Raw genomic sequence first — 14,164 nt, forward strand, 5'->3', positions numbered from 1 at the left:
TTTCTAGCTGATTTTTTACTATGGAACTGGAGACAGCTGGTGTCCACAGAACTACTACGATGAGATCAAAATGGATTTTCCAGATGGGGACATTCGACTTTGTGAGAAAGGGCTCCGCCATGCGTTCGTGCTGGATGCCAGCAAGGAGATGGCTGCCATGATTACGGACTGGTTACGGGATGATCTGACCAAATTATAAACAACGATTCAGTGATTAACAAGAAAACGATGTAATTATTTTGTGAACGTGTAATTTTTTGTGAGAGAGTCTGTCCTATCTTTTTTTTTTTTTTTCTGTTTACTACAGATTATGGCTTGTTTTCTACTGAGAAGTTTTAGAGAAAGTTAAAGAGAGACTGGCTGGTCCAAAATATAGTTTTATCGATTTAATGGTGATGTACTTTGATCCTGTGTCTTCAGCACTCTGAAAGACTTGGAAAAGTGTGGGATATTTATTGTCTCCTAGCACTCTAGACAACACTGATACTAGATTGACTGACTAGAAGTGCAGCTGAGTTACTGCCACCTCAGCTGCTTGCTGAAGAGACATCAGGGCTGGATTTAGGGCAGCCCGGTTGGTCTGGTTTAAAAAGAAATATCATGCTACTCCATATGGATAAAAATTCCCCTGTGGGAACTGATCCTGGTGTGCTCTGAAACCTCTGACCCTCTCCACCCATTTCATCTCTGTGTATCCCTGGCACAGTAGTGAGTGCAAGAGTAATAGACAGCCAGAACAGCCCAGGGCCCAGCATTATCTCCTTCGGGTGGGATAGGGCTGTTGGCTTCAGAGATCAGGCTGAGGTCAGGCTTTTTATGAGGGAGATGTGAAGATGAGGTGAAGACAAGATCCTCCAAATCTCAGATGGGGCTCAGAGTGCTGCCAGAACTCCACGGTGTGTTAAATATAACGTAAGGTAAGTGTGGCCTCTCAGCTGGGGAATATATTTGGAGCCTTTGGTTCAAATTTTCTGATTGTAAAGAAAGTAAAGGAGCCTTGTCACAGGTGCCAGTGTTACGAGTTTGAAGTGGATTCAGAATCCATGTGTAACTACTTGTAAGTGTCCTAGCTCTCTGAGCTGTCCTTCTCATAATGAAGCCTGTGGGAATGGTGTTTGCTCAGCAACTTTGAAGAATTAAATCACTTTTGATGCATGTCTGAATTTCAGTTCTTTGCTCCAAGGACTGAAGCATGAATTTTTCTGCCAAGCCACGGATTAGATAAGTGAGAAAATGGCTGTTCTGCCATCATTGCACCCATGAAAGTGCATGAAATATTAGTATGTAGGACCAGGTCCCATCTGTATTACACTGATGACAAGTATTCTGTTCCTCACATTTCTTCATCCCTCTCCTTTACAGATAGGGGAAAAAAAAATGCAGAAACATTCTATGAGCTGTGATAATACAAGTTGTGATAATACAAGAGGTTAAAGCCTAATGCTAGAAATGAAAGCAACATAAGTAAGGAGAACAGAGCCAAGTGCAATCAGGAAAGGATTTCTACCTGTGAACCTGTGAAACAGTCCCTGTAGAGTAGAGACATTTATAAAGAGATAAATAAATAGAAACACTATAGAACATAGTGACAGGAAGTCTTGTCCTAGCAACCAAATGAATTTACATGATGCATTAAGTATCTACCTTGCACAAGCAATTAGCAGTATTAATGTGGTACTACTGAGAACGGTGCTAGAGAGCATTCTCTGCTGCTGTAGGACTGAGTGATTAACTCCTTGGTTATCTTACACAATTGTATGCACATCATCCACTTCTCTCTAGATCCCACTTCACTCTTTTACTGTTATTTAGAGCAATGTGTAGAATTCAGTTTCTGGATATTGTGGACCAATTCTCAAACCTGCTGACAGCCAGTGGATTTAAGTGCCCTTTTTTGCAGTTTGCCTTTGGAGACTAGCCAGTGGCTTTTCAGACTACACTGCCACATAACAAAACAGACAGTGATGTTTGGGGCAGAAATGCTGAAACCCCTATCAGATGTGTCCAAAGTGAAGAATCTGTGCCTGTGCAACTGATTCGGGTTAGCAGGGAGCCCTGGGACGTTCCTTCTTTCCTCAGGGCTCTAATCAGTGATGATTGAAACAATTCCTGTGCTCGCTTTGGAAATCCACAGTTCTGTGTGTCTGTGTGTCCGTCTGTCTGGTCTAGCAGCCCCCAGGTGTTGGCATGCAGTTCTGTTGGGCATCCTTCTTACTGACAGATGCAAAGTGCATTGGCTGGCCTGGGCATTCCCTGTAGCAGTGAGGATGTGTGTTTGCATCTATGTGTGTACGTAAACATCTTTGTATACATGTTTATACACACACGTAATGCGCGTGTGTAGGTTAGCAACATAAAGAATGCAATCAGTTTGGTCAGTTTGGTTTACACATTGATACTGTCGGAGAAAACATTTGTTCTTTGCAATGCGTGGAATTGGGAATTGAGCACGGAATCAGTCTGTAAAAATTCAGCTGTTGTAGTGGAGGACAGAAAAAATCTTGCATTAACCAAAGATGACAAGCAGCTATTACAGCCCGGGAACTGAAGTACCTATCAGAGGCAGTTGTTTACAGTGCATTATTCGTATACTTTGTATGAGCAATTAATTTAGCAATACTTGTACTTGTGTGTTCCTTTTATACAAACGTTAATCTGTTATAAATCCTACTGACTGCATTAAGACCTAAACTGAGATGAGACCTGGTCAGCGGTGACCAGATCAACTGCAGGATGATGCCTTACAATTTTCTTAAATGAATTTTCTCTAAGATGATTGAAACCATAGTGATCCAATTGCGTCCTTCCTCCTTGAAGCTGTTACTGTAAGGCAAAGAAAATTTGCTACTCTGTTCATTGCAAAAAAAAAAAAAAAAAAAAAAAAAGCATGGATCTGATTGTCACAGCTGTGTTTCCTAAGAGCAGTAGATCTCACATGATGGGAATCCAGTGGTGTTTGCCATGGCCCGAGGCAAAGAGTGTCAGAAGTGCTTGTGGTCCAAATGCTCCAACTTGCCATGAAAACCCGGTGTAATCTGCCTGTCTTAGACTATTTTAGAATTACTGGGAATCCTATCACAAATGCATTGACCGTATGCAGTAGCATCTGATCTGTGTCGTTCACACTTTTGTGCTTTGTCACCACGTGAGTAAACCTGCTAGCTGCAGTGACTTGGACTCATGCTCGTGTTTTGCTAGATCGATACCTTTTATGATAAGTACACAAATCCAGTAACTAAAATAAAGACATTTGTTGTAAAATGGAATTCAAGTCTTTAATAACTTTATCACCCTCACCTTTAGTGACTTTACCACCCATTTATCACCCTCATTACATTTACAAAAATACAATTTAGAAAAATGTTTGCCTAAGCCCAAATTTCACCTGCCATTTAGATATCTAAACTCACAAGAAGTCTGTGGTAGAAACTTGACACACTGAAGCATTTTTATCCAGAGCCAACTCCAAAACAATCAGCGTTTCCTCTTGCTCCCTCCATTCAATGTTTGCTGCTCCGAGCTATAGTGCCTGCAGGCCACGAAGGGCTGTCCCTCTGGGAGGGTGAGTGCTTTCCCACTGTTTATGGTGTAGAATTTGGAGCTGGACTCCAAGCTCAACATCAGTTTCTTGCTACACAGGAGACACTGCATACATGAGCCGCAGCGATCATCTCTTTTCTGCAGTTAAGTCATGCATGTGTTGGTTTTACAGACCATGTGTTTGTATGTGCACCCACTCCCCTACCCCCCAACCCTGTACTTGGTCTAGCTAATGGCCAGACACATGTTGCTCCATGTCACAGCTCACACTCCCAACCTCAGTACGTTGCTGAGGTTCATTGCTTACAGGTAAACGTTCTCTTTTCTGGCACCTCTACAAAATAAAAATCTTGAGAGCATTTAGAAGTGACCAGGAGCCATATACAAACAGATTTCTGAAACAGCTGAGAGGGTTTATTGCAAGCAAAAGATTGTATCAGAAATACAACCCAGCTGCCAGGAGCAATCATTGCTCGGTAGCATCACACAGAAGTTATGAAACAATACACATGCTCAGATGGCATAGGCAGGAGGACATCTAATTGGAGACTGTTTTCAAGTGCTTATGCTGATAGTAAATGGGCTCGGTTTTTCCTTTCCACGTATTGCAGGAACATGCAGTTGTGTTGTGGTTTCTTAACAGTTTGCAGTAGCTAATGAAACGCAGAGTGTTGTCTAAGGCATCTGACTCATCCTGCAGTGCAGTGTTTGCCAGTCCAATACTGGAGATTTTTGGCCATCCCATTTGAAGCAACCGACATTGGAAGAGGCAGCAGGGGAGTGCCCCTCATTTCCCTTGCTGATGAGTACTTGATCAAACTCACTTTAACACAATCTGTCCCCAGCTCTAAAATACCGTGTTTCATTTATTAGGTGAAATGACAGAATGGTGGAGTTTGGAGGAGACCTTAAAGCCCACCCAGTTCCAACCCCCTGCCATGGGCTGCTTGCTGCCCCCCAGCTCAGGCTGCCCAGGGCCTTATCCAACCTGGCCTTGGGCACCTCCAGGGATGGGGCACCCATAGCTCTCTGGACAGCTGTTCCAGTGCCTCACCATCCTGAGTAAATCCTTCTGTATGAAGACCAGGTGGCTTGGAATTGGGAAAAACATTGACAGTATATGTTTTGAAGTGTTAAGATCATCTGCTCTCATCATAGAGGTGTACTGGAAATAATTACATGAGGGTGCAATAAGCAGACTCCTTCCGGGGAGACCTCACTGTGGCCTTCCAGCACTTGAAGGGAGCATATAAACAGAAAATGGGACGGCTGTTTAAGAGGATGGATAATGATAGAACAAGAGGGAATGGTCTTAAACTGAGACAAGGGTGGTTTAGGTTGGATATTAGGAGGAAGTTTTTCACACAGAGGGTGGTGACACAGTGGAACAGGTTGCCCAAGGAGGCTGTGGATGCCCCATCCCTGGAGGCATTCAAGGCCAGGCTGGATGTGGCTCTGGGCAGCCTGGTCTGCTGGTTGGCAACCCTGCACGCAGCAGAGAGGTTGAAACTGGATGAGCATTGTGATCCTTTTCAACCCAGGCCATTCTATGATTCCATGATTCCATGACTCGTGCCTGGTGTGTCACCCGTGCACCCCTGGAGCACCTCTCTCTCCAGCTGAGCCATCTGTCTGTGAAGGGAAAGCCTGGGAAATACCACCACTGTAGTAATTAACTCCAGAGTCCTTCAGACAAACCTCCATCATCAGTTCTCCACATATTTCCTCCTGGTTTTGGGAAGAGGTTTTGGCTGAAACCTATACCTGGTGCCATGAAGACTTCTTCCACACTTCCAAGTGTGTCTTACTCCAAATCTACATCTACTGTGTGATTTGTACTGGGATTAGTCTTAACCCTATCACATTCATTCACTGGTGATGGCAATGTCCATTGCAGGAGCCATGCTAACGAAGCTCAGCCTGAAACTTCTGCCATTGCACCTATAAGGTCCTTGTGAATGAAAGTGGATGAGAAAAAAGGCACGCAGTTATTCATAGCCCCTCCCTCAATGTGCTTCACACAGAGACAACCCCATCTTACAGATGCCTTGTGTCCTGGATGTCCCATAACTTTTGAAGTTCACTTAAGTATGCAGAAGGTTTTCATATCCCATTGAGCTTTATTAAGCTTTTAAATATAAATTATATAAATATATATATATATTTGAAAAATTGACTGAAAGAAACAGGAGAGTGAGAGAAAAACAAAACATATATTTAATTAGAAGCTGTATAATAAAAATACTATTTTAGTAATATCTAATCTCTAGAGCAGTAGGACATGTATCATGCATACCAGGGATATCTAAGTGGAATTAAAATATTCTTCTACTGCATTTTCCCCCGAACTTTTTCATTCCCCGAGTTTTTAAATGCAACATTTCATCCTCGTTTCCTACAGGGATGTTTTCACCAGGTGTGAGTAGACTGGGTACATCCCTTAGGAAGGCCATCGCCTTGGACTCCCTCTGCACCTGTCGGGGCAGAGACCTGGGCTCAAGTCAAACCCATCCAAAGGGTTTTGTATGGTCACAAGCACAGTGTGAGCAGGGGAGATTCTTCCAGTTGTCATATTTGCCCCTTCAACTTAGTGTTCCTTAGCTCCTACATTTTTGTGTTCAGGTTAATGGAGAGCACTCTGCTTGGTTGGCTGGAGCTGGGTTGCTCCTGGTCAAGTCAGGAGAAGTATTTTCAAACAGACAGGGAAGAAAAGGGATGCACCTCTTCTGATGAGAAACGCATTGCAAACACTCAGTGTGCTCCCATTTTTTTTCCCTTTCTAAAATACCTGAGCTTGCCAAGGAAAGTGCTGTAAAATGAACGGCTTTTTCACTGTTTGCCTTAGTAACTTCAGTAGCCCAGGAAGCCGATGTGACTTAGGAAAGGTACTCTGAAATGAGCCATCTGGTTTTGGCACACAGGCACAAGTCTTAGGAAGAAAAACTATTGCCGAGGTCTATTTATCAATAAAATATTTAATAAACTTATCTGTACAAAATATTAAAAAGGTTATTGAAGAGTATACAAGAATACTTATTTAACAAATATATACTGCTATATAATATATTCAAGAAAATATAGATTGCTGTTTACAGTTCATTTACAATCCAATATGTACAATCCATTTAAACTTTAGAATACATACAAACAATGCATTTACACCATCACTTACAGAGCTATCTTCTCAGAGATACTTCACGCTCAGACCTGACAAAGCTGAACAAATACATGGAAAGGTTAGAGGCACACACAGGGATACAAGTATTGCTTCAAAAAAATTAACTACTACAGATACGGCTATTGGAAACTTGAGTCCTTTTTCATTTACTGATATTTTCCTTTCTAACCAAAGAAAATAAGACATAAATAAAACCATGACTGACCAGCAGAGAGGCTCATTTTGTCATAAAAAGAGCTCCAGATAGTCTTCACTTCAGAAAAAGAACGGGCAAGGGTAGGATACGTGCTAGTTTAGCAGACTGGATAAACAAGGACTGACATTGCCCCAGGCTGCATCTAAGCTGGGGAGCACCACAAATAGAGCAGCTCTTCCATGCACAGAAAGGCCTTTGGAGTCAGGCCCCCAAACCACAGGGCCAAGAGCTTGATTTACAAAGGTACGGCACTTCAGATGCTCAGATCTTTCTTTTATGCATTATTTAATCCTACAGGTTAACCTACTGACAGCACATGGGGTGAATTAAACCTGCATGATCACCTTTTCCTGCCCAAAGAAGATGCCCCACTCTCAGTTGATCACAGCCAACTGGACCATGTCTCTTCAGCACCTCCTCAATGACCAGAGCCTGGTGCCATCTCTTCTCCTGCCCCATGGAAGTTCTCTAACACCTCACAGCTCTCAGCCCAGCCAGTGTGAGTTCTCAGCCCTCAGCTGGGGCTCTTGGTCTTTTCCTCCTGCTCCCCTCCTCTCTCTTCTCAGGGATGTGGTTATTGGGCAATATTGATGGTAGGTGAACAGTTGGACTAACTGATCTTAAAGATCTTTTCCAACCATAATGATTCTTCAAGGTAGGGCTGTGGGAGCAGAAAAGGTTCTGTGTGGAACAGCACTATGGAGAACACAGCCATCTCTCCCCATAGCCAAGATCAAAGCCAATTCCACAGCACCCAGAGTGGCCAGGCCCTAACCAGCTCCATATTTCCATTATTGCTCTGCTAATGAAGACATCGGTGGAGGTTCATAACACAGCATAGCAGTGAGAAGACCCAAATGCTTCCATCTGCTATTGGGAAAACACTTGAATGTGTGAGCAGGACCTCTACTCTCTCCACCATGAGTCCAGCCAGACCCACAGCCTGGTGGGTCCATGTCTGCAACTCATGCTGGTAGGCCTCAGCCTCCAGAAACAGGCTGCCCAGAGAAGCTGTAAGTGCTCCCTGGAGGTGTTCAAGATCAGGTTGGATGGGGCCCTGGGCGGCCTGATCTGGTGGGGCACAATCAGCCCACATCAGTGTAACTGGATGGGCTTTAAGCTGTCCCTCAACCTAAGCCATTCTACAATACGATATGATTCCTCTCCCCACTTGTTCTCCATTTCCCAGCCACCACAAATCTCAGTGCTCCTTATCTGAGTCAGAATGAACCCTCAAGGCCATCTAGTCCAACTCCCCTGCAATGAACAGAGACACCTACAGCTTGATCAGGTGCTCAGAGCCCTGTCCAGCCTGACCTTGAGTGTCTCCAGGGATGGGGCATCCACCACCTCTCTGGGCAACCTCAGCCAGAAGCAGAACACAAGTACATCACCCTGCCCATGCCTTCCCCCAGGCTCCTTACAGCACAGCAAATTCAGGACTGCTCTAATAGTGGTGCCAGCAGAAGGGAGAGCAACAGCACAACCTAAATATCCTGAGGCTGTAAAACATCCTCAGAGATGAAGGATGGGCTCTTTTTGGTCTTCCTCCACCAGCAGGAGTTCCAGATTTTGATAATTTATTGAACATCCAGGACAACTGCTGATACAGTATCAATACCAGGGAGTGCTGTGCATTTTCATGTATGCAGCAAGGCACTAAAGGAACAAGGAGCTTCAGAGGCTGACTGCAGCTGGTTCTGTCATGGAAAAGATAAACTAGCTTATGGCTGGTACAACATAGTAGATGCACCAACGTGGTTCAGCAGAGACCCACTGAGGACAGGAGGGGCAGAGCTCCCCGTGCCTGCGGTTCTGGGGGAGCTGGCAGGGTGACCACCACTAAACACACACTTCAGGGTTTGTGGGAGAGAGCCCTGAGGCTGCCAGCAGCAGAAGTGGCTGCTTGCTTTGCAAAGGGAGTGTGACCAATAAATCACTGCTGGCCTTTCCCTGCTCTCCCCAGCAGCGAGAGCCACACGAGCAAGATGTGAGCTAAAATCCATATGGTGCGAACGCACACAGAAGCGGCTGCCGCTCAGCTCTGAGCAGAAGGCAGCTTGGGGTTGCCAGACTTTTCCTCATGGGTGTGCCAAGCATCAGCAAACAGCCCAGGAGGACATCGCCGCTCCATCTGCCCCTGCTTCGGGACCCCAGTGGGCTGTGTCTCCAGGATGCAGTGAAGCGGTGCTGGAAGCACAGGCTCTGGTGTTACACACAGGTTCCATGCACCAGCCTTGGCCTGACCACGCACCTTGAGTCCCAGCTCAGTGCTGTCAAAGCCTTTTTGAATCTCAGCAGCTTTTCCCTGTCCCTAAGTCATTGCTGCCCCACACAGGGAGCACCAAGCGCAGGTACACGGCCCTTTCCAGATGCTTGCTATTTCTAGCTTTGCTGTAATTACATCCTGCAGATAAAAATGGTGCTGAAGGTCAGACAAATCCTCCAGGAGAACATACTCTGCATGGAAACTGTTTTGGTTTTCTTTTTTTTTCCTCTTTTTTTTTTTTTTTTCCCCTCTCTTTTTTTCCTGGAAAGGCTGTATAAATACAGCAGATTGGGAACCTGCAATTATCCATTCAAATCGTTCCGAGTCCACTGAATCTACCTTTGTCTGCTTTCAGCCTCTCGTCTCCTATTTATACTGCTCAGAAATCAGCTCAAGCAAGAGGAGATGGATCAAGAATACCTCTTCACAGGGTGGTTTCAATGCCTTTATAGGGTCCTGGCAGTGATACCCCAGAGAGCATCCCCTGGCAGGAGCCAACCTCACCTATCATAGAGTCATAGAAAGGCATAGGTTGGAGGGGGACTTCAGATCATTTATTTCCAACTTCCTGCCATGGGCAGGACTGCCACCCACATCAGGCTGCCCAAAGAAGAGCTCTCTGCCAAAAAACAGAGGTGCCCAATGGGGAGAGTGGCAACTAATTCCCAAATGGGCAAATCCACAGACAGCACTGCCGCCAGCAGCAGCCTCTGGTGCTCTCCCCAGACCTCCCCATTTTCCCTTACTGCAGTTGATCCAGGCTGCAAACCTGCAGTGACCGAGCCAGAATTTTGCTCTCTGGGGCACGAATGTGGACATGGTTCTGTGTCCTGCAAGAAGGGGCCTGGGGCCACTTGTGGGGCTGTCAGGAACTGTATGTGTATATAAATACTGAACTGCCCACAAACCACTACAGCAAATATTTGGAGGAAAGGAGAAAAAAAAAGGAAAACATGTTTCAGCAGTGAGGAAAGCTACCTGGAGACCATCACTGATTGAAGAGCCAGGTATGTGGAAGCTTGATGGGCTTGGGAACACTGCAGAGCCAGCATCCCCCCACTCTGATTGATGCTTGTGCTAAGGGTGTGGGACAAGAGCTGTTAGGGATGTTGGATGAGGTTTGCTGGAGTCTGGGGGATGAGGACGGAGAGACACTGGGATTGTCCCACAGGGTACCTCTCTGCAGTGATACACAGGATGGGAGCCCTGCTGATGTCTTACTGTCTCAGCGGGGGCTGGTTGGGTGAGAGCTGGGTGCTCTCCTCTGCCCAAGGAAGTGGTCTGGGGCAGGGAGGCTGCCTGCCCTTTGTTCAGACATCTCTGAGGATGAGGAGCTTTATAGAAAAAAAAAAAAAAACATTTTCCAGCAGGAATTGATCTCCCCAAAAGCAAACTTCCATAGCTGAGTACTGATATTTATAAGGCAACAACTTGGACACCAACAAAAACCAAATCATCAAACCCAAAGCTATCCCATCCCTGACCTAAGCAGAGCCACAAAGCTGCAGCTCAGTAAAGAAAGCCACCTGGCAGCATCCCACAATTGATACCAGGCTTCATGGGGTTCAAGGCACAATTTAAGCCCATTTCCTATCAATTTGCAGCCCTCTCAGCTCTGCTCTTTGCAAGTTAAATGTCTCTGCCCAGAGGATGCGGGCTCCCTTAGGGCAGGCAGGGAGGAACGGAGCTGCTGCCAAAGGGAGGTGGATTGGAGCCCGGCCTTTTTATAGCAATTACTTGGAAAAATAAGAACCCAAGCAAAGCAGCTCATCCCTGGGGAGCTCAGGACTCTGCTTCTCCCCAGATGCTCTGAAGAGGTGTCCTTACATGCAGAAAGAAAAGCTCCCACCGCCCCAACCCGAGGGCGATGCAGAAAGCCCCAAAACTTTGAGAAAGGAACAGAGAGGGTTTCCCCATCCCTTCGGGGCAGCCCATGGGGACAGGGGGCTCCTGGAAAGGCACACACCAAAATGTGTATGTATATATATATTATATATATATTCATATATAAAATGGGGCATGGTGGGGTGGGGAAGAGCCGCAGAAATTGCTACCTGCAGCCGCACGTCTCCACCACCATGTCCTCGTACTGTTTGTACACCACGTTGTTCCCGGAGTCTATGTAGAGGATGCTGATGGGGCTGAGCTTGGAAGGCACACAGCAGCTGGGGGGGGTGGATTCTGGATCCATGGAGTTCATCAGGGTCTGGATGATGGCGTGGTTGGTGGGCTCCAGGTGAGAGCGCAGGGGGAAGTCGCAGACCCCCTCGCAATGATACGCCTCGTAATCCAACGGGGCGATGATCCAGTCGTCCCAGCCCAGCTCCTTGAAGTTGACGTGTAGGGGCTTCCTGCTGCAGCGCGTCTTCGCCTTCTTCCCATGGCCTTTGCCCCCGGAGCGGGCAGCGATGGTGGTCCTCCTCTTCCTCCGCTTGGGGTACTCCTCCTGGCCGGGATCAGGAGGCTCCAGCAAGGGAGGGCCGCCCAGCACCTTCATCCTCTCCCGGATCTCCTTGAAGAGGTTCTCCTTCCTCTGGGTGCGGGAGAAAGCCACGAGCAGCGCTCGCTCAAGGGGCTGCGGATGGGGTTTGCCGAATCCCAGCTGCCGAGGGGGCAGGAGGCGGCCCGAGCGATCCGACACCACCCTCAGCACAAAGCACAGCAGTTTGCCCTTTGGGGGCCTCTCCCTGCGGTCTCGAAGCGCTTCCCAGACGTCAAACACCTCCCATCTGGAGCCTGCATCCAGAACATCGGCTGCTCTGGAGTCCAGCAGCCTGGGCTCTTCGCCGGCCCGACCGGAGCAGGTGGAGAGGAGCAGGTGGTGGAAGGTGCCTTCGGGGGACAGGGCCAGGCTGCGGTTTGCAGGGAGGGAGCGTAGGACCCGCAGCTCTGCGCCCGTCACCTCCTCTGCCTCGGGCAGGCTGGAGATGTCAAAGAGGTAGTGCTGCTCGGGGGCGGACGGGGAGGCATCTGGGAGGGAGAAAAGAAAAAGAAATGCAAAAAGAACAAGAAAAAAAATACAAAAAGAATACAGAAAAAAAAAAAAAGAAAAAAGGAGGAGGAAAAAGGGGGGGGAAAGAGGAAAAAATTAGAAGAAATAGAAAAAAGAAAAAAAAAAAAAAAAAAAAAGGCACAATATCAAACCCAGCCAGGATAAGCCGAGCGCTCGTAACGGAGGTGCGCGGGACAAGCAGTGAATGGTAGCAATGGGCGAAGGGCTGAGCAGCCCGGCGGGAGGGAAACAGCCCTCTGTCCCGGCGGTGTCACCGCGTTCAGGGGCGGAAAAAGAACGGGGAGGGAAGGAGGGGTCGGAGGGATGGCTCCGAGCGAGTGCCCTCCCGCTCCCCGCGTCCCCCCAGCAAAGAACAGGGGAAATCCCATTGTCCCCTGCAGGCACTGGGTGCTGCCTCGGGGTGTCTGACACGGGCGCATTCCAGAAGCTGAATTTGTCCCTGTTTTTTTTTTTTCATAGAAACAGCAAATACCCGGAGTTGGAAGGGACTCATAAAGATCATTGAGTCCAACGGGGTGCACGCACAGCCCAAATGCAGACTTGTGCCGTTTCTGGCACCGTTGATATACCAGATGTTAATTTAAAAAGAAATAGATAAATAAAAAGAAGAGCTGGAGGGGGTGAGAGGAGGGGAGATGAATGAGGTCTGAGGTTTCTTCTTTTCTCCTCTCTAATAAGAAACCGGACCGCTGCACACTGCCATGCCCGAGCCCCGCACTCTCCCCGACTCGCAGCCGCGCTGCGGCTGGGAAACAGCTTTCTCCCCGTCCTTTCTTATAATAATAATAATTATTATTTTCTTTTAAAGCAAATCTGCAGTTCCAGCGGGGCCGGATAACGGGATCCCTTCGCAGAGCTCACCCCGCAGCATCTCCCCCCGCCCCGGCCCGGCTGCTCCCCCGCTGAACCTCAGTGCCGCTGCCGGGCAGAGTACAGAGGCTGCGGGAATCCGGGCACAGAGGGAGCCGGGAGCTGCCGTTCCCTTCGGCTTCCCATTGTATTCCAGCTGGGGAGGGCAAGAGGGTCTGATTTAATTATTTTTTTCACCCGCGAAAACTTTTGTCGGGACGACACAGTGCGTGTAAGCGCACATGGGAGAAAAAAAAAAAAAAAAAAAAAGATCGATGTGTGTCCGCTCAACTCAACATCATCGGATCCGCGGGTACGAATGGGGCAAAGAAACACAGACCCAACGCGGGGCACCGCAGCCGCAGTGCCGTCCCCGATCCCGGCGGTGGGCGCATCCCTATGGGCAACGCCACGGGTGGGAGAGGATCGGAGCTCTGCCTCGCGCTTGCTTCCACCCAGCCCTTCTCATACCCGCACCCTACAGCCACGCACTGCCCCGCGGGGCTCACGCGTAGCCCCATCCCCACGCAGCTCCATCCCCACGCACTGTCCCGTCCCGCTCACGGCTCCATTCAAGCGCGCCGCCCCGTCCCAACCGACGCTCATCTCCATCTCCATCATCCCCATCTCCATCTCCATCTCCATCTCCATCCCCGTCCCGCGCACATCCCCGACGTGCGCTCCCCCTCTCGCCGCCCGGTCCCGCACTCACCGCCCCGCAGCCGCTCCACGAAGCCGGTGACGGTGCCGACGGGGCGGGCGGCAGCGCCTCGTCGGGCGGCCAGGCGCTGGTAGAGGGTCACCATGTAGCGGTGCGGCACCACCGTGCCGTTGCGGAGCGCCCCGTCCCTCCGCGGCGGGGAGGAGAAGGGGGAGGCGGCGGCGGCGGCGGAGGAGGAGGAGGAGGAGGAGGCGGAGGAGGAGGAAGGCGCGGCTGCCGGGGGTCGCTGGGGAGCGGCGGCGGCCTGCGGCCCGCGGCGGAGGCGGCAGGCGCCCAGCAGGCAGAGGCAGAGGGCGGCGGCGGCGGCGCGGAGGCGCATGGCGGCGGCGCGGCGCTCGACGCTGTGCTGCTGCCGCCGCCGCTCCCCGCCCGCTTTTGAACATCGTCTTCGCCCGCCG

General features: G+C 48.9%; 2 protein-coding genes across 3 annotated transcripts in view; one reads left to right on the forward strand and one right to left on the reverse strand.

Annotated features, from left to right (window-relative positions):
* LDAH (lipid droplet associated hydrolase) overlaps positions 1 to 3,266 on the forward strand; it is a 106,730-nt gene extending 103,464 nt beyond the window's left edge. For both annotated transcript variants that reach the window (XM_042891683.1, XM_042891675.1), the window contains one exon: positions 8 to 3,266. In XM_042891683.1, coding sequence (XP_042747617.1) covers positions 8 to 199 — 192 coding nt within the window. In that variant the 3' untranslated portion in view covers positions 200 to 3,266. The remainder of the gene's footprint in view (positions 1 to 7) is intronic.
* A 2,759-nt stretch (positions 3,267 to 6,025) lies between these two features.
* On the reverse strand, positions 6,026 to 14,085 carry GDF7 (growth differentiation factor 7). Its single transcript, XM_042862263.1, has 2 exons — positions 13,758 to 14,085; positions 6,026 to 12,153 (listed from the first exon to the last, which is right to left on the reverse strand). Exons 1-2 carry the CDS (start codon positions 14,083 to 14,085, stop codon positions 11,234 to 11,236), a joined length of 1,248 nt encoding a protein of 415 aa, XP_042718197.1. The 3' UTR covers positions 6,026 to 11,233.
* Between the last annotated feature and the right edge of the window lie 79 nt (positions 14,086 to 14,164).

Source organism: Lagopus leucura, unplaced genomic scaffold, assembly GCF_019238085.1.
Source record: "Lagopus leucura isolate 7727_CA_CO unplaced genomic scaffold, USGS_WTPT01 Super-Scaffold_73, whole genome shotgun sequence".
Lineage (NCBI taxonomy): Eukaryota > Metazoa > Chordata > Aves > Galliformes > Phasianidae > Lagopus > Lagopus leucura.

Coding starts and splice junctions, on each gene's coding strand:
- GDF7 (XM_042862263.1), bottom strand. CDS start 14,085: ATGCGCCTCCGCGCCGCCGCCGCCGCCCTCTGCCTCTGCCTGCTGGGC. Junction 12,154..13,757: donor CGTGGAGCGGCTGCGGGGCG/GTGAGTGCGGGA, acceptor TCTCCCTCCCAG/ATGCCTCCCCGTCCGCCCCC.